We start from the raw sequence: 25,336 nt of genomic DNA on the forward strand, positions 1-25,336 counted from the left end.
CAGGACATAGCAATGAAACCAACCAAATGACAAAATTCATACCAATAATCTTTTCATGGGCAGTCTTAAGTTACCTAACGTTAACCAGACAACCCAGCAATTTATCTTTTATTTAATACCTGCACAAACGGAAATAAGATTAGGAATAAAGACTCATTTTGTAGCTTAGTCTGAAGAACAAAACCAAGAAGAGAAATACAGTAGTGGGTTTTGTTCTGAAGCACTAGCATTTCAGTCAAAAGAAGTGGTAAGCATGCAGATCATCCGAGTGAAAATCTGCTATCTTCAAAACAGTGGAACACTCCTCTATAAAAGCAAATCACAGCTGTTTACCTCAGCTATTAACCAGTATCTTTTAAGTGTGTACTATAAACCAGGAAGCTCTCCATCACTCCAACAACAAAGATCACCAACCAAAATCAGGAAAGAGAACTTTGTTCACTGGTAACGAAAATAAATAATTTCTTTACATATGTGATTTTGCAGTCAGTCTTAAATTCACTATATTAAGAGCCACACTACACACTTTTTAGGTTACTCATACAATCCACTCTCTTAGAATTACTGACCTACCTATTCATTCAGGAAAAAAATGTGTCCTAAACCCAAAATAAACAAGATATTATGGAGAATATGAAAAGATCAAAGAGTGTTTACAATGTAGCATAGGGAATAAGATTTATATATTCCCCAAATGGTAGTTCTCAGGACTGAAGAGGACTGCTGGGAATTTTTTCCCCAATATTTTATTATGAAAAACTTCAAACATTTGGCAAAGTTGAAATTTTACAGTGAGTAAATACCCACCGCTGAGATTCTACCATTTTCTCCACACTTGCTTTATCACATATCAATCCATCTTATTGTGTAAACTGCTGGGATTTTAAAAATGAGACTATGTGTGATGGAGAATTTTGGTAAGCCATATTAAGTTTGCTTCTCAAAACTTTTGACTGCTGGGGGTGCATGAACAAAAAAAGTTTGGAAACCACAAATCCATACTCCGTGTTTAATTCTCCTGCCAACCTCTAATCCAAATCCATTCAGATCTCATGGCTAGCCATTTTAGGTTTCCACACCCTTGTCCACCACCTTGCTTATCCTTTCCAGCCCTCTCCAAGGCTCAGCACCAATCTGTGAAGCCTCCCCCAACTTTCAAACCCTCACCCAGAATTAACTATGCCCCCTGTAGGGGCCATATTTTTCATCATTTGCGATTAGCTAACAGTATCTGCAACTCGGTTTTGTCTTTCACTAAACTGACCTTCTTAAGTACAGGGATTTTCTTTTTTTTTTTTTACCTCTGAATCCTCAGCAACAGGCATAGTACCTAGCCTACAGCAAGCACTCAATAAATGAATATAAACGAATGACCCAGACCTGTCTTTACCAAATAGCCAGGGAACATTTTGAGTATGGGAATGATCTAATCACATTGGCACTCTAGAAAGATTCATCTTAGAGCACCGTTGTTAAGAGCATGGGCTCTGGAGCCAGACTGCCTGGGCATGGATCCCAGAACCTCAGCTCTGCCATTAATAGCTGGGTGACTTTGGGCAAGTTTCTAAACCTCCTGTGCCTCAGTTTCCTCATTTGGAAAACAGGGATGATACTGCTTCACAGGTTATTGTGAGAATCAAATAAAATAATTTTGTTGTTAAAGCACATAGATTAACACCTGACACCTACTAAGCATTCCATTAGTCATTGTTGCCAGCAACCAGGTTAATGACAATGAGGTAAAAAGTCCTTAAAGCTTGGGTGGCAGCAATGAAAACAAAGTGGAAAGAATCATCATGAATGAAGAATTTACTGAAATATGGTCAGGAAGGCAAGCAAATGAATGTCTATTATTTTTTTCTACTATATATGTTTAAGATAGCTCATGACTGGATTTTCTTATTATTAAAAACAGCTATAATCTATCCAGCCCAGGCACAGATTTGATGTGCACAAGGCGTTCTAGCATGACTGAACTATGGCCACAAACTCATTGACCACTGCAAGCTTTCAGTCTCTCAATGAGATTTTTTTTCCTCCTCATTACTCCACCCAGGACCATTTCTTTATCATTCTCAAAATTCACTGTCCTGTCTTTTAACTGTGAGCACATACCCAAGAGCCTCGGATGGGAATAGGGTTTGAGATTTTGTCCTACCCAACCCTGTACTTTTTCTTCTTCCTGCCCACCTCCTTTACTTCCCAAACCTTGCTATTCCCTACACGTAAGAACTTGAAACCTAAGAGTATGGGAAAGTATCAGAGCAGCAGGAGTGGTGCCAAGAACTGGGGAGGCTGCCAAGCTGTTCCCCAGGCCCCATAAACAGTAACCAACTACACGCAGAGATTGGACTTAACTGCCCATGGGGCCTAACATGCTTGATATTCCTTTTGCTCCTCATTCTTTCTCCTACTTAAAGCAGCCTCCTCCCAAACCCATAACCCATTCAAATCCAACCCATCCCTGAAGAACTAAATGAGATCCAACTTTTTTGAGGAAGCCTCCCCTTACAATAGTAGCCCACAGATATCCCCCAACACACACACAACAGATACTGTACTTACAATCTGTACCATGAAGCATAATCACATACACACTTATACCATTAAATAAATCTTCCATGCTTACATATTTGATTTTCCAAGGGTAGGACCCCCATGTCTCACATGTCCCTTAAACCCCTTACTCTCAGTGGTCTAATAATTGTTGAACAGTGACTGAGTCAGTGGGTTTTTAAATTTTTTGTTTAGGCTAAAGCAGGAGGAAACAGAAGCATATGCAAATGAAAAAGACTGAATGGACACATGGGTAAAAAAAAAAATCTCAATGGGTCAAATGGGGGGAAAGTTGTAGACGAAAGGTATTCATGTAACATTTGTTTAACTGATTTGCTGCAAGGTTGGAAAAGAGACATACGGAAGAGAGATGCCAACTGGAAAGGGCATTTCAGCTTGAGGCAGAAGACAGGAGAAAGATGGGGCTACAAAAGAAATTCGGCTAAAACCCAGAGACGGGTCACTGGATAAGTGAAAGTAAAGAGAGTTATTGGGGTGACACAGGTAGAGATGTACTTCTGTTGGTCAGCGAATCGGTAGGGGGTGGTATGAAGGGGAAGGTGGATGGATAAAATGACAGTGGATAATTAGGCAAGTAGGTTAGCTGATTAGGCGGTGAGTGGGTAGATGGGTGGCAGATTAGTGGGTGGTTAGGTGTTTAGCTGGGAGGGTATAGGTGTGGGGCATATTATTTAAGATCCGGCCCCTCCCTCACCTTGACCCGGAAGCGGATGAGTGCTAGCCTCACGCAGTGGCTCAGGCAGGCCGGTGGCAGGAACCAGGCCCGTGGAGGAGGGGTGCCCTTGTTGCCCACGTGTCCCACGATCAGTTGCGCTGTCTGCCGCTCGGCCTGGCACCGACGGCCCCACTCGGCCAGCCGGTCCTTTCCCAGGCCCCCGGGAAACATGACCACCAGCTCCAGGCCGTCGCCGCCGGGATAGGCACAAGCCTGGCATAGCGCTGACAAGTAGCCCAGCATGGCGTTCCATTGGCCACCACACACCCAATCCGTCTGGTAGCCACCATAAAGCCGCGGAAGCGCCGAGCCCGCGTCCACAAGCACCCGGGCCCCGGGCAGCGGAGGGGGCGGCGGGTGCAGCCCAGGGTGCGCCTGGCCGTGGTGGTGGAAGTGGTGAGCGGGGTGATGGTGCCGAGTCGGCCCCGCGCCCCCGGAGTAGGCACCCAAGGCAGCGGGCGGGAGTGGCGGTTGCAGAGGCGCAGAGCCCCTGGCGGTGCGTGGAGCCCCGGGAGCTAGCGCTGCCGGAGGAGGCAGCTGGCGATGCTGGTGCTGTTGCTGCTGGCGCGAGACCGTGCGCGCGAGTTTGAGGAGGTCCACGGGCACCACGGCCCCGGGACAGCGCTTCTCCAGGAACTCTTGGAAGCCCTGGACGCCCATGCTTGGTCGGTGGGCAGACGAGACGGCGGCTGCGCGAGCAGGTTAGGTGGCGATCTGGGCGCGAAGCTGGGGACGGACGCGTGCGCACTCCGCGGGGGGCGAGGGGGCGGGAAAAGGATTCCCGAGGGGAGGGGTGAGCGGGCGAGGGGATGAGGGCGGGGTGGGGAGGAGACCAACAGATTGGATTTGGGTGAGGAGGAGGAGTGAGGCCGGCCGGATTTAGGAAAGGCTGAGAGGATAAAAACGATGATGGACTCTAGTCACTTCCCCTCCCCCCACCCCGGCCGCGCTTCACCGCTTCAAAAGGGGTGAAGGCTCTCCCTTCCACCGCCGGGAGCCATATTGCCTCGTTTTCTCTATGGTACTCGCTTTCTAGACGGGGGAGGGGGAGCAGGGCGGGGCGGGGCGGGGCGGAGGGGCATCCTGGGAGTTGTAGTCTTCTCTACGGCCTCAGGATGCAGTCTAGGAACAAGATTTACCACCCCTTTCTGCCCTTGAGCTCACAGGATCCGAAGTGGTGGGGTGTGATATGTGTTTAGGATTTGCACTACAACTCCTGGCGTCCGCCTAGTTGCTTCAGGCTATTTACCGCCTTTTCCAGGAAAAGGAGTTTGGGGAGAAGTGATGCATCATGGGAAAGGAAGTAGAATGGATTAATTGAATTCAGCTGAAGTATGTTAAAATTCTCCAGGAGGGAGAATTTTTTTTTTTTTGCTGGGGCGTGGTGGGGGAATAATATGCGTAGCTTTTAATGAATGAGATGGGACACATGAAATTTAAAAGCGATAACCGACATTTCTGTAGTAATCCACTTAACTTTTAACTACCATAATTCTTCAAAGCATTGTTGGCCCCAATTTATGAGTGGTGAAATTGACATTATTTGCCGGACGCAGTGCAGAAACAAAATGAAATTGAGTATCCCTTTTCTTCAAAATCTCTTTGGTGTGGGAAATAAGTACCAATACAAATTAAACTTCAAGTTGTATCTTTCCAGTACTCACTGAGCTACAGTGTTGTATAGTTAGGACCTTTGTTTCTAAACCTCATTGTGAATCAGTCTGTCAGGAAGCTTTTGCAAAATAACTGCAAGGGCTACAATTCCGGACGGACAGAATCATAATCTTTTGAAAAAAATAGATTTTCAGTTGATTTTTGATGTAGCACCAGTCTTCTGGCTGGCCTCTAGGGCCCACTCTCTTAGCAGGAGGAGGGCAGAAAACATGTTTTGTAATAGTAGCCAGATCTGCCTTGGAACATGAGAGATGGGAGATCATGGCAGGCAGAGTTAGAATGCAAAAGTGCAGAGCCCAAGAGTAGTAAAGATGAATGAAGTTGGAGAACAGTCTATTAGGATGCAAAAGCTGTAAAAGCTTCAAGCTCCATAAAGGAATTTATCATAAAAGAATAGTGGAGATAGAACAAGACAGATTTGCAAAGAATAAATAAATGGTGAAGCAGTGCATATAGGGAACTCTTGAAAATGACCAGTGAAAGTAAAGAACAGTAGCTTGAATGGATGAAAGATGGAAAGAATAGAGGTTTTCTAGTACAGTGAACACCTGTTGGATCGTCTGCTTAGCCCTCCTTTTCTGGGAAATGACTCTCCTCCCATTGACAGAGTTACAGCAAAAACTGTCATGTTCTTATAACCGTAGCTCAGTGGGTCACAGGTGGACAAATAATCCAAGCTGGGTCCATCAGACTCTCATTCCCTAGAAAGCTGGAATTGAACCACAGAGATCAGTTTTTCCTAAGCATAAAACTTGGAAGCTGTCAGCAATTTTCCCACCACAGGGACAGAGGTATAAGATACTGATTTACAGAAAGAGAAGAAAAATGCAGATTCTCAGCACAGAGATGAGACATAGTCTTCACTGTGTTTAAGTTCCAGGTTATCATTCCTGAAACATTTCTAGTCCTTGGTTTCTGTGAGGCAACCCCATATACTTATTATTACTACTTTTACAAAGTAGTTAGAAACTACTTATGACCAAAAACAAAGTTCAAGACCTGATATGAGAAATAGAGTATGGCAATTTACAGACCCTAAAATACGAAATTGGCAGAGATTGGAGATATCCCACATCATTAATGGAAGTTGGCATTCTGTGTTATCTGGCAGCAAAGCAGTTGCTTACTGCTCTCGGGGCTCAAAACAGAGCATGGGCTTTGCTGAATTAACAGTGGTAGAACTCTGTCTCATGTCAAATGTTTCAGTGGTTCAAGTGGTTAGGAAATTGGCACTTAGGTAATTGGAATGAGGTTATCTGTGTAAGCCTCTATAGATTCCTTGTTCTCCAAATCCCCCAAATGTGATGAGGTCTCCTTCTGTAAATGGATTTAGCTGGAATCAAAGAGAGGGTAGGCATAACATTCCCAGAGCAGATCAGAAAAGAGAGGCTTTACAGCCTTGAACACAGCCTATTATTTCCTACCTAAGCTCTGAACTGAAGATCTTGAGTGGAATGCTAGGGAGAATGAGCCAAGTCGTTAGGTAGAGTGCTAAGAAATAGAAACTGCAACAGGATGAGCCAGATTATTCCCTTTAGTAGATCTGAAGATTCAAAGAGCATAATTTGACAAGATTCTTGGACTGATTAGCATTCAGAGTCCCCTCAAATGAAATCCACAGGCAGTCAAATTAGGTTCTGAGGAAGTTTTATCACGAGAAAATCGTATCTAGTGAATAGGGACCGGAGTCAGAACAGCGATTTTCAAAGTTTGGTCCCTGGACTGGCGCATCAGCATCACCTACAAACTGTTAGAAATTCTCAGGCCTCACCTCAGACCTCCAGAATCAGAAACCATGAGTGGGGCCAGCAATATTCGTTTTAAGTAATGTCAAAGATAAACAAAACTCGACATTAGTTAAAGCAGTGAAAACATTTTATTCAGTAACTACTGCCAGTAGGGGAAAAAAACTGAGCTCTGTTCCCACTTGCACAGAGGTGACTAGGTGTTTTAAAGAGAGGATGAGGGAAGAAAGAGAAGGAGGGCACAAGGACTCAAGTAGAGTGAGGGAAGTGAAAAATTACAAAAAGTGGGTGATAGTGTAAAAGGGAGTAGGCCAGCTCGGTCTGCTAGCTGGCAGTTGTTGAACTTAGGATGCTATCCTCCTACAGACTGGGGGGGAGGTAAAGGCCCTAGCCTTCCTGATGATTACATTTCAAAGGAGTGGCTCTCAGGTACTTAAGAAATATCTGAGTTGTAGGAGATACATATACATCTCAAGGGGACAGGGGAAGAACTCACAAGGCTCTAAAAGGGAGGTCAGGGGCCTATCTTTAAGTGTTGGCTAGAACAAACTATAAATTCTTTTGATAGCCCTAAGCTTTCCAGATGGGAAATGGGTCATCTCAGAGACTAGCCTTAGGCTGCCAGAAGCCATACTAAAGTTTGGTCAAGTCTCTTGGTGCAGGTGTTTGAAGGGAGAGTCCATGTCAGGAAAGTTTTTGCCGGTCTCACTCCAGGTAATTCTAATTCACTCTCAAGTTTGAGAATCGCTGCTCTTCTAGAGTATGCCCTAGGCCCAAGTACAGACTGGTTAAGTGAGAAGGTAAATTGACTCCCATAAATTTTTCTATGCCTGTAATTTATTCCTTTATTCCTATCCAGGTGCACTTCGGTGCCTACTTGGTCCTGGTGGCTGATAATGGTGTGCCCTTCTTTCCTAAAGGGGAATTTTGATTGTGGTTAATCTGTTTCTCTATTTCTCATGTTAGATTTATTGTTAGTAGTTAAGTTTATTAAAGGTTTCAGGATCAAGAGGACTTACGTTTAGCTTGTCGCTGAAGTAGACGAGGAAGGGGCAGGTCTATGCCATGCTATTGCTTCCGGATGCAGAAGTTGCATCTGACTTGCAGTTGTCCGTGGATTATGTTAGGTATGGGCATTTGGGAATTGTAGATATGGGGAAGATGGCATATGTGTTGATGGACCATGAAGAAGAGAAGTATAAGTAAACATCTGTTGTTTTGTCTTCCCATCACCCCTTTTCTTCCACCTTCTCTGCCTTATCCTCAGGGCTGCAGCAGGAGCCATCCTTCATGTACCTTCATAGAGAATTTGGGATTGAGCTGGAGGAGAGATGAAAAATCCTGGCTGCATTCAAGCATCTGATGTATTTGTTCCTAAGGCCCATCTGCATTATCCCTGGGTTTTGTGAGACACTACCATCTTTATAATAAATTCCTCTTTTTGCTTAAGCTTGTTCACATCAGATTTCTATTACTTGTACACAAGAGTCTTAACATAATACAGTTGAAACTTTATGCTGGATTGGCCAAAGAGGGTAGAGATAACATAGGCCAAAGCCCTGAAAGTTGAAGCCCTGAGAGGGGACAATAGATGTCACAGAATAGTAGTTGAAGTGCGTGCTTTGGAGCCAAGATCTGGGTTCCAATACCAGTTCAACTCCTTATTAGCTATCTGACTTTAACAAGTTACTTAGCCTCTTAATCCCTTACTGTATCTGTGAAATAGGGATTCGTTAATTTATTCGACAGATTTGGCACCTACTACATGCCTGGAATAAAGCTGGGCACTGGGGAAAAAGCAGTTTTTGACAGGGAGCTTAGAAGTGAGATGGTAACGATACTTACCTCAGAAGCTTGTGAGGATTGTGAAGATTAAATGATGTAAAGTGCTTAGCACAATAACTGGCACAGTAAGTTCCTAATAAATGTTCACTTGTGTCATGAAGGGTGGAGAGAAACATAAAGAGGTTGCACGGAGAGTTGACAGTGTACTCAATCTTCTGACATGTTCCACTTAAGTAGCAACTAGCTGTTCAGTTTCTGCAAGGGGCCCACTTAGCTTTCTCTACTGCCCAAATCCTTGGGGCCTGTTTGAGAGGCTATAGGTTCATATGGTTATAGAAAGTAGTTCATTAGAAGGTCTAATGAGGCTGCCATATTTCTTGCTTTTCTTGAACCAATAACTGGCTAATAGCAAGTAGGGAAGTCATTTGATTAATAAAGGAGATGATGACAATGGTCCTCAACCTTAATTACATTACTGTGTGTATGTAATGATACTGGTTATAGGGATGGGACACAGACACATTTTTTATTTTCACTTGTGGTAAAATACATACAACAGAATTTACCATCTTAACCATTTTCAAGTGTGCAGTTCAGTAGTGTTAAGTATATTCACATTGTTGTGCTTTACATAGCTCTAAATAGCTTCCCAGGTGATTTTAATATGCAGTCAGGGCTGAGAACCTCTGAGCTGGAATGTAGAACCCTTACAAATACTGCTTAAATTCTTTTTTTTTTTAATTTTTTTTAACGTTTATTTGTTTTTGAGACACAGAGAGACAGAGCATGAACGGGGGAGGGTCAGAGAGAGAGACACAGAATCTGAAACAGGCTCCAGGCTCTGGGCTGTCAGCACAGAGCCCGACACGGGGCTCGAACTCATGGACCGCGAGATCATGACCTGAGCTGAAGTCGGAAGCTTAACCGACCGAGCCACCCAGGCGCCCCAATACTGCTTAAATTCTTGAGGCTGTTTCCTTATTTGTAACGTGCATGTGAGCTAGTCCTTTCCATTTCTTTATCACAAGGTCCTGCTCCTATTTGGACCATTACTTATGCTGTACATCTTCATTTCTGTCTTGAGCTTCCTTTGTAAGACCCCACCTTCTTTTCCCCAACTACTACTAGTTCAGCTCTTTCTAAACTCTTTAGTCACAGAAAATTCTACCATCTCATTCTTTTTTTAAAACTTTTTTTAAAGTTTATTTATCTATTTTGAGAGAGACAGAGACAGTACACTGGGGCAAGGGCAGCTAGGGAGGGAGAGAAAGAATCCCAAGCAGGCTCTGTGCTGCCAGCACAGAGCCTGATGTGGGGCCCAAACCCACAAAGATCATGACCTGAGCTGAAATCAAGAATTGGACACTTAACCAACTGAGCCACCCAGGTGGCTCTCTACCATTTCATGTATCTAGTGGTGTACATTTTAAATGGGTTTTATATTGTCTTATGCCCCAACTGAAACACTTTCACTCTGAACCTCACTCTGTCACATTATCCAACACCTTTTGGGCCAATACCTAATCTCCTCCACCAACAGACCTCACATTGACTCACAAGTTGGGTCCAATTTTGTCACCTGTTTCCTCTTCTGTTAACATAGCGAATATGTAACGTCCCTTGAGTAGTTGTTACTATCATTTGAAGAAGCCTACTGTGTACCGGATATAATGCTAAGCTCTTTATATGCTTTTTCATTTAGTCTGGAAACAACCCCAACTGAGACAGCTATCCTTTTTACAGATAAGAAAATTGAAGCAGAAAAGTTAAGCAGTTTTCCCAAGTTCACAAAGCTAGAATAAAAACCCAGGTCTGCTGGGCTCTAAAAAGTAACTGTATTAACTGTAATAAGAATCAGGGCCCATTTCCAAACCAGCCTGGTTTCCCCAGTACAATTTTACTGTGGAAGTCACCAGAAGTATGTCACAGTGAATACAATTAAAAAATTTAGGGACAGGGGTCGCTGCTTTTATATATCCTATTTAATATTCACAACCACCTCATTTTATAAATGAGAAAGTAGAAGTTTGAGAGATCTGCAAATCAAAACCCATGCTTGTTCCACTATGTACCTTAGGTCCTTCCTTTAGCAATCACCTAACATAGAATGCCTCAGAGTTACCGGGTCAATAAGTAAAGGTAATAGATTTTTTAAAATCCTCATCTAATTTTGGATAATTTTGATAAGCCTCTAACTCTTCCTCCAGGGCTGTTTGCATAAACATATGCAGTTTCTCAAGTCACTGTAGTGTGATAAATGAGAGATGTGGGAGGGAAATTTCAAAACGTACTTTTTGCTAAAGGTGTTTTGTTGAAACAATGTCAATATGAAAGGAAAACTCAAGTTTGTGCAAAGGGCACATTTTGAATCCTTTATGAAACAAGCACTGGAGGGGCGCCTGGGTGGCTTAGTTGGTTGGGCTACCGACTTCGGCTCAGGTCATGATCTCAGTTCGTGGTTCGAGCCCCGTGCCGGGCTTGTGCTGACGGCTCAGAGCCTGGAGCCTGCTTCAGATTCTGTGTCTCCCCCTCTGTCTCTGCCCCTCCCCTGCTCACACTCTGTGTCTGTCTCTCAATAATAAATAAACGTTAAAAAATTAAAAAGAAACAAGCACTGGATATAACCTCATGAAAGATATATAAGAAAAGAGTACATACTAATCCTGATAATAGATGAAAACTTATTGCAAATGTATTTGCATTATTTTTCATACAGTATATCTGAGAGTTGTATGGCTTGGAGTTTTTCCCATGAGCTTGGGAGTCAGACAGACCTGGGTTTGGGTACAGGCTTCACCATTTCCTAGCTATGTTACCATGGAAAATTCTTTAATCTCTCTGATCCATAAATTTTCTCTGTAAAGTGGAGATAATAACAGACTTAGTTTATAGGATTGTTTTGTGAAATAAAAATACCACAGGTAAAAGCCTAGATAACACAACAAGTATTAAGAAAGTCATAGTGACTGTTACAATTATGGCTCATTGAGAAGGGTGGAGAAGAGGTGCAGCCAAAATTTCCTGGGGCTATAAATCAAGAGGTAATACACGGCTTGGTTAATTTGTTCAGTCAGCATAATCTATAGGACTAAATTTTTTAAATCTGCTAAATTACACTGGATAAATGAAGAACCAGTTTAAGCCAGGTGATTGCAATGACTATGAAAGCATTTTAATAAGATAACATATTCATTTTATAACACAGCCTTTATTTTCTGTTTCAAAACAAAATTTCCAAGAAACAAAATACTTACAATGGCTGGGTACAAATGAAATAAAAATCACAGTTTCAAAGAACCAAAATCAGACAACTGCTTAAAGGCAGATCACTTGGTTTACCAAAAACAATCCCCCCCCAAAAGCAAAACAAAACAAAAAGTTAATGTCAAGAAGGATTAAAATTAAAATTAAGTTTAACAACATACTATATAATGCTACATTCCCCAGTTAAGAAAGGAGAGTTCACATATACAACTAAATGTTAAGTGTAGAGAAGTGGCTGAAATTCTGCATACTTCATAGTAAATTATGCATGAAAGTTTATTAATTGCATAAACTTCCTGAGTGGCTCCCATGCTGCACTAGGTCTACATGCTTAATATTCATATCAAACAAATTACAGCTTTAAGTGATTGAGCATGACAGACCTTGAACAACTGCACTTTCCGATCAGTCACTATTTTCTGCTGAGGGTACGTTCTGGACCACAAACCTCAATCTGAAATCTTAATTTATAGTGAAAAGAAATGTAACTTAAAAAAAAAACCTGGAAGGATGACAAGCACGCATTTAGGGGTTTATTTTACACTGGCACATTTTTTTCTCAAAAGCCCAGTTTCTCTCTTCCCTTCTTGCTTGACTTTTAGCCTTTTTGAGGTGGTTTTTAACTAAAAGAAAACCTTCCATGATGGAAGCTGTTAGTTTGTACACTCCTCCAACTATCTCAGTTGAAAATAACTTGAGTGTAACCTAGCCACTACCCCAGGCCCCTGCCTATCTTGGCTATCAGGGACCCCGACCAATGTTTGTGTTCATCCTTCACATACAAAGACTATTTCCATGGTGATCTGAAAGCATTTGGCTCCATAAAAATGTGATAGTAATTTCAAAGGATTTTACCAAGTTTGAGTGTTAACAATTTTACCAACTGGATTGGATTAAAACAAAATCTGAATCCCAGAAATTACATTTATCAAATCAATGGCCTTTTCTACAACCCACCCCCTTTTCTGGTTCATCTTCAAAGTGGGGGGGGGGATAAAAAAAAGTCTACAATAAACAACAGAATGAAAAAATGAACAACCTATTCTTAAAAAAATGGCCTGCACACCACCTCAAATCTCAAGTTTTTCTGAACCAAACAGAAGATTAAATAACTGAATCGCAAACTGATGCCAAATATACTTCAGGAATATATATAGCCTGAAATACAGCATTTGCTAAGATTAAATATGCTGTAGTGTTACACACCGTAAACATGTGAAACAAGGAACATGTGGCTTACAAACATTAGCTGAGTTTCTGGAAAAACAAAAAATGCATCATTCAGAAAAGACCACAAAGAAAGTCAATGCCTCCAATAAACTTTAGAGATCAGATAAACAGTTACCACCAACTACAATTCAACTAAAAGCATACAGCCATTTTAACAAAATGCCACTGCAAATACCTAGGAATATGCTAATATGCTGAATGACAGGCCACTGCTGTAGGATTTATCAACTATTTCACTGCGGTAGTTAAAGCAATTTCAACCCATAGCCCTTTAGGCACACAAGACAAGAAGTGCATCTTTAATAAAAGATGCTAAGTTACAGGCACTGGACTGTCTAATTTAGTACTTTCTTACTATTTATTTTACAATGGACTCCTACAACTAAGTCCTACATTGCCACCAGCTGGGTGTACTTCTCTGCTCTCCATCCCCAAATCCCCAAAGTTTATTCTGCAGAGGCACATGGCTCTCATCACTTAAACACAGATTGGTGGCAGAGTGATGGTCCCACTCATCTCAAACTCATGGTTAGCACTGGGACAAGGAGGCAGGCCAGATTTGGAACCTGAAAGAATACTGAGAATCAAGGCAAAAAAGCAAGTTTCACAGGCAGTGTTTACTTGTACACCCCCAAACAGCACTGAAAACGAGGTAGATAAACAAAAGTAATTGGACTGTAATTAAATCTGGAGTTCTAAAATGATACATCCCATCATACTGCACATAACACCACACTCAATCCAAAAATCACAGCAGAAAAGTGCCTTTTAAACTTTCACAGATAATTTTGCTGTCAAACCATTAGAATTCATGCTTGATATAAAATTGGCAAGAAAAGGATGAAAAACAAAATGGATATTTGTTATATTACAGCAAATTACCTTAAATAGAGATTCAAGACTGCTACAAATATACATAGGGTTATTTTCATTAGATTTACACCAATACTGGTTTCATATTCTTATGATGTTAACACACAACTTCACAAACATAGCAGCATGTACTTCATGATGAAATGCTCACATTGCCACATATGGAGATACAGTACTATTCATCAGACTTGTACTTGGAGAAGTAAACATGGTGGTTGGACATACAGACTATCCCCCAAATAAACTTTACAAGCAGGATTGTTTAGTACAACCTTTTTCTCTTCTACAAAAAGGAAAATGAAAAGGATAGGTTTGTGTGGTTTTTTGGAAATGGGTAGAAGGCCCTTGTTATATAGTAGGCATTTTGTTAAGTAAGAAGGGAATTTCTGAGCTTCACCTCAAGAGTTAATTATTTCTGGGGAGGAAAATTACCTCAGCAAGGATGAAAACAGCACTATTATATGAGTTAGCAAAATTATGAAATAATGCAAAACCCCTAGGTAAAAAACTAGCCAATATTTACAGTCAAAGTGACTATCATCTGAATCAAACATTTAAGTAATGGGGAAAAAACCCACAGTGGTGTGAATAACACTGTTTTCTTCATTTCTGCACAAACTCACTTTTTTCTGTATTTTTAAACTTATACATGTTACGTATACATAATGTATACATAACATATGTTAACCCAACTACTGCAGTCAGCATGGAGACAGCAGTACACTATTCACCATCTTCAAACTTTAGAAGACTACTTTTCTTTCCAGCAAAAAATCTGAAAAGATTCTAAATATTACAAGGCACTGCAAAAGTCTGCAGGCAAATGAGTGATGAATTATACATAAAACAGAGGTGGTGGCAAAATGTGGGACATCTGATGCAGAGCAGCCATTAATAAATGTAATTGTGCATGTCATCCATGGAGGTTTTTTCATCCTGGGGTGCACTGTTTAAAAGGATTACAACTGGAGAAGAAGGGATCTTAAAACCTGCAGGATTTTCACTTTATAGGTTGTAAGTCTCAATGTGATTACACAAGCCAACTCTTATAATGAAACACGAGCAGTTTTAAAGAATTATGGATTTTAGGTGCATTGTTTTTGTACACATGGAAAACACTGCAATGCAAGCATTTGCATTACACTAATGTCCTAAAATCACTGCAACTTGCAAACCAATACTGTAGAAGAAATTTGAAGAATCTGTACATAAGATTTAGAAAGACTCACCCAAACCAGAGTATGTTTTCATTTATGAAAAGAAACTGTGGCTCTTATCAACAGCAATTCTGAAAATGCTGCTTTAGACACCCCAAATGATAGTGACAGAACCTTCATGATGGTTAGTGTGATCCTCAGGTAAGCAATATCAGACACATTTTTTGAAAAGGGTACTGAATGTCATAAAGTAGACTATGCAAAAAACAAACAAACAAGCAAACAAAACAAGAAACTACACCTATTAAGTTTTCCTTACCTGCCAAGCTCATGGGGTAAAAATTTTAGAGGAACTTGGAGGAAAATCTTTTAACAGAAATGTTGGGTGATAATTTGGAATGTTTACCAGTAGACAGAACTCATTATCAGGTAAATGTGTACTAGAAATGACCTTGAAATTTTCAGAGTGGAAAGTAAGTATTTTAAATGTGTATATGTAGTAGTTGATAAATACCATTTAAGAATTCTGTTTGGGTTTCACAGACTGAGCATTAGGTAAGTCTGTGACCAGCGTTTTAAGATTATTATAGTTAACCTTCCTGAAATCCAAAAGTGTCCATTTTTACATTGCCTCACCTCCTCCTAAAACTGGATAAAACCCAGTAAAGTGCAACTTGACAGTGATCTCTCTCAGATTCTAAAGAGGCTGCCAAATCATCTAAGATCTAAAATCATTTAGGATGCTATATATACTAATAAGAAATTATAGCAACTAAAAAAAATGGTAATAAAAAAAAAAGCTAAGGGCAACTTAAATAGTGTCCTTTGAGGGTCTACTATCTCACTGCAGGACAGTGTATACCCCACATCTTAGAACCCTGTAAAGCCAGTGTTTCATGTGTAAGTCTCAAAACGTACAACCTGCTGGGTCAAGTACATTTTACTTCAGAAGAATGGATCAATAGAGGTGTAACTTGAATTCTCTTTGTTAGGAATACAAAGATTCCCCCCAAATGAGATTCGTATCAGCTGCAATATATCCCTTGCAAAAGAATGCAAGCCAAATCAATGCCTCTCAGATGCTCAAAAACAATGTAGTGTGCACATGAGAAACAAGGAGATAGCTACTTTGAATTACTATTGAAATCCGAAAGTAGCTACAGTATCTGCAGAATCAAGGAACTGTTACAGTTCTGTTTTTTCCTTTCTCTCCGCCTCACTTAAAACAAGGCTTTACTCCTACTGCTGTGACGACGGGAAGAAAATCACATTAAAAAGGGCTCATGGTCTATACTGGTTGACAAAGTTATTCTAATTTTATATACCAAAACATTTCCTGCAGCAAGTTACCCTGCCTTCTGTGAAAGGTAAACCTAAGATAAACATGTGAAGAATCCCATAAGACTCCGGCTGTTGGAGGGTCTCACTTCGTCCACGTTTGGGGAGTTTCAATTTAAATAGTTTTTATACATTTTAAAGTATCATCCAGCTGCAGATAGCAGCAGTAAAAAATGGGGGCTTCTCAGCAATTCATGGAAAGTGTCCTGGAAATGTTAATGCTCAAGCTGAGCTTATTAAAGCATTCTGAACGGTATTTTTAAAAAATCAAGTATCAAAGAGGATAGGATTTGAAGTGAAAAAACATTTCTGTGTGCAGTGCTCTATGTACAAACTGCACAGTTCTATAGAATGATGAGCTATATAAAATACCACAATGAAACAAACAAAAAAAAATACAGTGGAAGGTGAACTCAAACGAGGGAAAATATGGCAGAACCCAAGAAGAAGAATGTTTAGTATCTTAGGTATCATGAAAATAATTCTGAAAAAATTCTCCCTTTTCTTCATCATCTACTCTGATTCATTTGGGACCAGGCGGGATGGCAGATGGATTCTGCACTGATGAAGCTGGAAATGCCTGTAAATTCATTCCCGGCTGGAATGGTCCCCCAGATTGAGTCGGAATTACTACAGACTGTTGTGGTGTTCCTGAAATTCCTACCCATTGTACTGGGTATCCTGGCCCCCCCACAGCATTATACTGACAGACATGGGGGATTCCATATGATGATAATGTCCCAGGAAATGAAGGGAGTGAGAGTCCTTGTGGCAAGGAGGTTGGGACAGCTCCACGGATTTGGGACAGAGAAGAAATCCATGTTGATGTGTAGCCCATGGTAGATGGAGTATTCTAACGAAAACAAAAATAAAAACAAAAGATCAGTTTATTTGGTAGATGCTTTTACCCATCTATATTCTTTCCTATTCTTTTTGGCTTACTACTCCCATTATTACTATGAGTGGCTACCATTTTTGGAGCACCTTTCTGTGTGCCAAGCATAGTTGCATACCTTATTTCATTTCCTCTTCATTACTGACCTGCAAGGTAGGCATTTTCAGATATGGAAACCAAAGCTAAAAATTGGTAACACCAAATATCACTAAGTAACTTAATAGTGAGGTGAGGATTAACTCCAGTGAATAGAGTTAGCACTCTGTTTACTATTTAGTGTCGTCTCCTTTCTTTATGCTAGCACTACTCTTCATAATTTTACTTCTTTCTGCCAGCCCCATGAATTCTCTCATGCAGAACCACAGACCATAGCCCAACTTACTACAGAATTCTTTGGAGACAGAGGAGCATGACTATGTGTGGCCCAGGAGAAAGAACCTGGCACACAGAGTAGATGCTCAATAAATGTCACCTCCCTACCCACTCCTACTCATTGCGTTAAAGTCTAACATTTCTGTTGCATTTTGGGAAGTTTTTGGCAGTATTCTGAAAATATATTCCTGCCTGACCTTATCATGTCCTACTACGATTATGCATGTGTATAGAGATTACTGAAATCTTATACACATGGTAATAATAAGTCTAATGGAAGTAAATAATTCTCACTTAAAGGAGAGTTTGGTATCAGTCGCTAATGCTAAGTTCCTCTAAATCAAAAAGTCAAGCCTAAACCCTTTTAAATAAACTTTCAAACTAAAGTTGGAATAAAGGCTTTGCCAGACTCAAGAATGAATGACCGTATCTCCTGAGGTAAAAATACATTTATTTAAAGTTCAGTAATCCCTTCTTCATATCAGTGTTTTTGTCCTGTTAAAGTAAAATTAAATGTAATACTTCTGAGTCAAAAGAGCACATAAATTCTACTCCTGATATCATTATTATAATATATGTTAAATTGGATTTAAATTATATAAATATATATAAATTATATAAATATATAAATATTTAAAACACAAAAGAGCATATATAATATGACTTCATTTTTATAAAGTCATTTCTATGTATCCATATACAGACATAGAAAGAAATCTGAAATGGTGTTTATCTAAAGTTAGTGACAATTACTTCTAGGTATTGGGATTTGAAGGTGGTATTTTAGAATTCATACTTTTCTGCATTGATTAAATTCTATAATGAACATTATTTTACAAACAGTAGTGTGATTTTTATTTTTAAAAAAGACCAGTGGAGAGGACCTAACCTTATCTTGCATATTTCAAAGGCATCTGAGATTCAAATGACCTATGGTCTTTCCTCTACCAAAACACACTGCCTACTCATGTTCTGCATCTTGGTGATTGGTAGCCTGGAATGATAGCCAGTAATGCCAGCCAGAAACCTAGTCTTGATACCTTCCCTCTGCCATACATCCATTCCATCACTAAATCTCATCCATTTTATCTCTTAAACATTTCTTGGAATCTGTTCATTTTTCTTCATCTCAATTTCTCTTTAACTGTACTACTGTGACTAACTCTTAATTGGTCTATCAATTTCTACCCTTACCTCCAATAATCCTTTCTTCTGGCTTCAAGTCAGAGTGATCTTTTCAAAAAGCAAATCTGATGTGAACCCTAGGGCTTCAATGGCTATCCATCTTTCTTAAAATAAAGACAAAGGTCTTTATCATCACCACTTTTAAGACCCTCCCAACCTCCTTAGATTCACTGTGCACCAATTCTTGTCTGCTGTCTTCACTTCAGCAAAATTGGCCTACTTTCAGTGGCCTCATGATCCCTTTATCAATACAGGGCTTTTGCATATGCTGTTCTTTCCACTTGGAATCAGATTACCTCCCTTTTTTCACCTAGTTAACACCTACTCATCCTTCAGATCTCTGTTCAATCATCACCTTCTCAGGGAATCTTTCCTTGACTTCCCTTTACTAGACCAACTCTCTTATTATATGATATCCTATATTATATAAGTCTGTTCATGTCTAACTGTCCCACTAGAGTGTAAGTTCCATGAGATAGGGCACATACTTGTTTTTGCTCATCAAACCCAGTGCCTAGTAGAGGGCTTGGCACAAAGTAAAGGGCCTGACATAATTGTGACAAAATTTTCTAATAAGGCCACAGACCAGTAACAAGCAAGAACATTAGATAATGAGATGTGCTTTCCACACAAACATGTAATCAGCTGAACTTAAAATACAAAAATAGTTATCTAGGCATCTTAGAGGTGTTACCTCATTTAATTCTCACAGTGATGTTGTAAGGCAGGTAGGTATTATCTCTGTTTTGAAGACATGAAAACTGAGGCACAGATGACTTGCCTATAGTCATGTAACTAGTAAGTGACTGAGCTGACACTGGAACCCAATTCTGTCTGCTTAGAGACCTCTATCACTTTTGTTCATACTGCCATTTTCTACTCACTCTCCCTCCAAAAATCCTCCATTATACTGCAATAAACCACCCTCCTACTAGTCAACAAAAGCCTCCATTCACACAGTACTCAGAGGCTCTCTCACTGGCAGCACAAATGCATTTACGCCTTGAAGTTTGCCTCTAAAGGCTTCCAGTTTTTACAATGGTGATACTATCTGTATATAAATCGGTGCCAGGAGTAAGATAAGTACACAGAGTCCCCACGCAGAAATAGTGCTTACTAGTTTGGGAAATCTAGGCTTTTGAAATTTTTATTCAACATTAACACTAAATGTATTTTCAGACTTTCTTTACCAAATTATATGCAATGACTACATACACACACATACATGTACACAAACACAACACACACACACACACACATATACACAAATATACATCTTGCAATTATGAGGGTTCAGATTCTAAGCCTTGATTCACATTTTGATAGATTAACTAATTTTGAAAAAGTGATACTTTAAAAGTTCAAACAGAGAAGTAAAATGTAAAATGAGGCTCAAATTCCACCATCCAGTATATTGTTAATGGCTTCTCCTAGTTCTGTGTATATATATAAATATCTAATGCACATAATTTTAAACAAATACTGTATATACTGTTCTAAAGCCTGCCTTCTTCCCACTCCAGAATGCATTGCGGACATCCTTCTATATCTCAACTGCATGTACATCTGACTAAGGCCATATGCAATTACTAGGAATCTCATCCATAAACTTAAGATGCCTTTTATAATATTCTAGCTTAAAGAGCTTTAAAATTATTTTTTCAAACTGAACAAATAAGATCACTTAATAGTTCTGAGAATATTGATATACAACATATGATAGCTTTCCCTCAAAACTCAAACTCTTCTTGTACCACAGGACTGAATTCACCCTCATTCCAGATGCTTTCTTTTTTGATACTTGATGGTTATATTTTTAGGTATAAGAGTCTAAAGCATGGGACAGCAAGCTACAGCCTACCACTTCTTTTTGTAAATCAAGTTTTATTGGAACAAAGCCCTGTGCATTCATTTATATTTTATCTATGGTTGCTTTTGCCCGATGACAGAGTTGACTAGTTGCAACCACATGGCTTGAAAGTACTTACTAACTGGCTCCTTCCCAGAAAAAAATGTGCTGACCCCTAGTCTAAAAGATAATTTTCTCAAAGACAAAATGAATCTAGACAAGGATAAAAGTCGCTATGTTGTCAAGTCACACCATTCTCTAATAGTGACTTTAAAAATAGACCTAAGGAAATCAATTTTTATGATTTTAGTTCTTAGAAATAAAGAGGAACGTGCCAAAACCACTTACTTCATATACTTTGTTCCAGTTTTCTGTCTCTAGTTTGTGTTGACTCTGTTTGAGTTGGTTTAAACTTGGCTTAATAAGAGAATTTCCAACTGTTTCCTTTGTCCAGTCATCCACCAGTTTATGTAAGTCATCTGTGAACATGCCTTTTTTACTAGCTGGAGATTGCTGGCATGATGCTACATTACTCTCCACACAGAGCGGATCTAGAAGAAATAACAGGAAAACCATAAAAAATAATTAAAACTGATACTTTTCTTTGAGTAATAATGCAGTTGGTAGAACCTCACATATGGGCTACAGATAAGGTAACCAGACATTCAAGTTTATCTGGGACAGTCCTGGAGTAATTATTAACAGTATGTATGCCTTTCACTCTCGAAAGTTTCCTCTTGTTGGATGGGAAATTATATGGTCACCTTGGTATAAAGTCAAATAAGCTACAAGTTATAAGTCAAATATAAAAACATTAGTATCAATTATAATCTTTACATCAGTTTTCCTCGGATAGATACTTAAAAGAGATAAAAAATAAACATGGAGGAGAGAGGCTTGAAGATGGCGGCGTAGGAGGACGCTGGGCTCACCGCGTCCTGCTGATCACTTAGATTCCACCCACATCTGCTTAAATAACCCAGAAAACCGTCAGAAGACTAGCAGAACCTGGAGCCAAGCGTAGACAAGAGGCCCACGGAAGAGCATGGGTCTGCCTCCCTCCCGGTGCTGCAGGGCCCCTGCCGTAGCGGACCACCAAAGGCAAAGCAAGCTGAGCCTGCCGCTCCTGCCCCTGTGCACCTTGCGGATCCACCCTGGCTAATACACCAGATCCCATCGAAGCAGCACCACAAGCCTGGCAATGTCCCAGTAGCCCAGACAGGGGCCACACCACTCCACAGGGAGTCCTGCCCCTGGGAGAGGGGAAGATAAGCTACACACCAGTCTGACTGTGGCCCCAGCGGTAGGCTGGGGGCAGACATCAGGTCTGACTGTGGCCCCGCCTACCAACACAAGTTACTTCAGACAGCACAGGGGAAGAGCCCTGCAGTTCCCTGCCACTCCAGGGACTATCCAAACAAATTTTCTCCTCAAAAGAAACTCCAGTAAGTAGTGAAAGCTAACGAATTGATCAAAAACAATTTAAGCAATATAACAGAGCATGAATTTAAAATAAGTCATAAAATTAATCACTGGGCTTGAAAAAACTATAGAGGACAGCAGAGAATCTATTGCTACAGAGATCAAGGGACTAAGAAACATTCATGAGAAGCTAAAAAATGCTATAAATGAGGTGCAAAATAAAATGGAGGCGAACACAGCCCAGATTGAAGAGGCAGAGAAGAGAATAGGTGATTTAGAAGATAAAATTATGGAAAAAGAGGAAGCTGAGAAAAAGAGATAAAAAAATCCAGGAGTATGAGGGGAGAACTAGAGAATTAAATGATGCAATGAAATGTAATAATATACGTATAATAGGGATTCCAGAGGAGGAAGAGAGAAAGGGGCTGAAGGTGTACTTGAAAAAATCATAGCTAAGAACTTCCCTGAAATGGGGAAGGAAAAAGGCATTGAAATCCAAGAGGCACAGAGAACTCCCTTCAGATGTAACTTGAATCGATCTTCTGCACGACATATCATAGTGAAACTGGCAAAATACAAGGATAAAGAGAATTCTGAAAGCAGCTAAGGATAAACATGCTCTAACATATAAAGGGAGACCGATAAGACTAGTGATGGATCTATCTACTGAAACTTGGCAGGCCAGAAAGGAATGGCAGGAAATCTTCAATGTGACAAACAGAAAAAATATGCAGCCGAGAATCCTTTACCAGGCATGTCTGTCATTTAGAATAGAAGGAGAGATAAAGGTCTTCCCAAACAAACAAAAACTGAAGGAATTCATCACCACTAAACCAGCACTACAAGAGATCCTAAGGGGGATTCTGTGCGTGAAATGTTGCAAGTACCACAAAGTACCAGAGACATCACTACAACCATGAAACCTACAGACATCACAATGACTCTAAACCTGTATCTTTCAATAATAACATTGAATGTAAATGGACAAAATGCTCCAACCAAAAGACACAGGGTATCAGAATTGATAAAAAAACAAACAAACAAACAAGACCCATCTATTTGCTGTCTACAAGAGACTCATTTTAGACCTGAGGACACCTTCAGATTGAAAGTGAGGGGATGGAGAACTATCTATCATGTTACTGGAAGTCAAAAGAAAGCTGGAGTAGCCATACTTATATTAGACAAACTAGACTTTAAATTGAAGGCTGTAACAAGAGATGAAGAAGGGCATTATATCATAATTACAGGGTCTATGCATCAGGAAGAGCTAACAATTATAAATGTCTATGAGCCAAATATGGGAGCCCCCAAATATATAAAACAATTAGTCACAAACATAAGCAACCTTACTGATAAGACTGTAGTAATTGCAGGGGACTTTAATACTCTACTTACAACAATGGATGGATCATCTAGACACAGGATCAATAAAGAAAAAAGGGCCCTGAATGATACATTGGATCAGATGGACTTGACACATATATTTAGAACTCTGCATCCCAAAGCAACAGAATATACTTTCATCTCAAGTGCACATGGAACATTCTCAAAGATAGGTCACATACTGGGTCACAAACCAGCCCTTCATAAGTATACAAGAATTGAGATCATACCATGCATACTTTCAGACCACAATGCTATGAAGCTTGAAATAAACTACAGGAAAAAGTCTGGAAAACCTCCAAAAGCATGGAGGTTAAAGAACACCCTAGTAAATGAATGGATCAACCAGGCAATTCAAGAAGAAATTAAAGAATTATGGAAACAAATGAAAATGAAAATACAACAGTCCACACGTTTTGGGATGCAGCAAAAGCAGTCCTGAGAGGAAAATACATTGCAATGCAGGCCTATCTCAAGAAACAAGAAAAATCCCAAATATAAAAGCTAACAGCACACCTAAAGGAAATAGAAGCAGAACAGCAAAGACACCCCAAACCCAGCAGAAGAAGACAAATAATAAAGATCAGGGCAGAAATAAACAATGTAGAATCTAAAAAACAACTGTAGAGTAGATCAATGAAGCCAAAAGTTGGTTTTTTGAAAAAATAAACAAATATAATAAACCACTAGCCAGGCTTCTCAAAAAGAAAAGGGAGAGGACACAAATAGATAAAATCGTGAATGAAAATGGAATTATTATAATCAATCCATCATAAATACAAGCAATTATCAGGGAATACTATGAAAAATTATATGCCAACAAACTGGACAACCTGGAAGAAATGGACAAATTCCTAAACACCCACACACTTCCAAAACTCAAACAGGAAGAAATAGAAAGCTTGAACAGACCCTTAATCAGCGAAGAAATTGAATCAGTCATCAAAAATCTCCCAACAAATAAGAGTCCAGGACCAGATGGCTTCCCAGGGGAATTCTACCAGACATTTAAAGCAGAGATAATACCTATCTTTCTCAAGCTATTCCAAAAAATAGAAAGGGAAGGAAAACTTCCAGACTTATTCTATGAAGCCAGCATTACTTTGATTCCTAAACCAGACAGAGACCCAGTAAAAAAAGAGAACTACAGGCCTATATCCCTGATGAATATGGATGCAAAAATTCTCAATAAGATACTAGCAAATCGAATTCAACAGCTTATAAAAAGAATTATTCACCATGATCAAGTGGGATTCATTCCTGGGATGCAGGGCTGATTCAACATTTGCAAATCAATCAATGTGATACATCACGTTAATAAAAGAAAAGAACCATATGATCCTGTCAATAGATGCAGAAAAAGCATTTGACAAAATTCAGCATTCTTTCTTAATAAAAACCCTTGAGAAAGTTGGGATTGAAGGAACATACTTAAATATCATAAAAGCCATTTATGAAAAGCCCACAGCTAATATCATCCTCAATGGGGTAAATGAGCTTTCTCCCTGAGATCAGGAACATGAAAGGGATGTCCACTCTCACCGCTGTTGTTTAACATAGTGTTGGAAGTTCTAGCATCAGCAATCAGACAACAAAAGGAAATCAAAGGCATCAAAATTGGCAAAGAAGAAATCAAGCTTTCACTTTTTGCAGATGACATGATATTATACATGGAAAATCCGACAGACTCCACCCAAAGTCTGCTAGAACTGATCCATGAATTCAGCAAAGTCGCAGGATACAAAATCAATGTACAGAAATCAGTTGCATTCTTATACACTAATAATGAAGCAACAGGAAGACAAAGAAAAAAACTGATCCCATTCACAATTGCACCAAGAAGCACAAAATACCTAGCAATAAACCTAA

General features: G+C 39.8%; 2 protein-coding genes and 1 long non-coding RNA gene across 7 annotated transcripts in view; 1 reads left to right on the forward strand and 2 right to left on the reverse strand.

Annotated features, from left to right (window-relative positions):
- Positions 1-4,303, reverse strand: part of FAM120C (family with sequence similarity 120C) — a 115,357-nt gene extending 111,054 nt beyond the window's left edge. For both annotated transcript variants that reach the window (XR_008290119.1, XM_027053535.2), the window contains exon 1: positions 3,272-4,303. Coding sequence is in view for 1 of the 2 variants with exons in the window: in XM_027053535.2 (XP_026909336.2) it covers positions 3,272-3,952 (681 nt within the window). In the remaining variant the exon portion in view is untranslated. The remainder of the gene's footprint in view (positions 1-3,271) is intronic.
- On the forward strand, positions 3,860-8,160 carry LOC128311600 (uncharacterized). Its single transcript, XR_008290121.1, has 2 exons — positions 3,860-3,993; positions 7,979-8,160. It is a non-coding gene; the product is annotated as an uncharacterized LOC128311600 (long non-coding RNA).
- Positions 8,161-12,728: 4,568 nt separating this feature from the next.
- WNK3 (WNK lysine deficient protein kinase 3) overlaps positions 12,729-25,336 on the reverse strand; it is a 176,006-nt gene continuing 163,398 nt past the window's right edge. For all 4 annotated transcript variants that reach the window (XM_053202356.1, XM_053202358.1, XM_053202355.1 and 1 more), the window contains exons 22-23: positions 21,008-21,210; positions 12,729-17,211 (exon numbers count right to left, since the gene is read on the reverse strand). In XM_053202356.1, the coding sequence (XP_053058331.1) occupies positions 16,882-17,211; positions 21,008-21,210 (533 nt within the window). In that variant the 3' untranslated portion in view covers positions 12,729-16,881. The remainder of the gene's footprint in view (positions 17,212-21,007; positions 21,211-25,336) is intronic.

Source organism: Acinonyx jubatus, chromosome X (genome assembly GCF_027475565.1).
Source record: "Acinonyx jubatus isolate Ajub_Pintada_27869175 chromosome X, VMU_Ajub_asm_v1.0, whole genome shotgun sequence".
NCBI lineage: Eukaryota > Metazoa > Chordata > Mammalia > Carnivora > Felidae > Acinonyx > Acinonyx jubatus.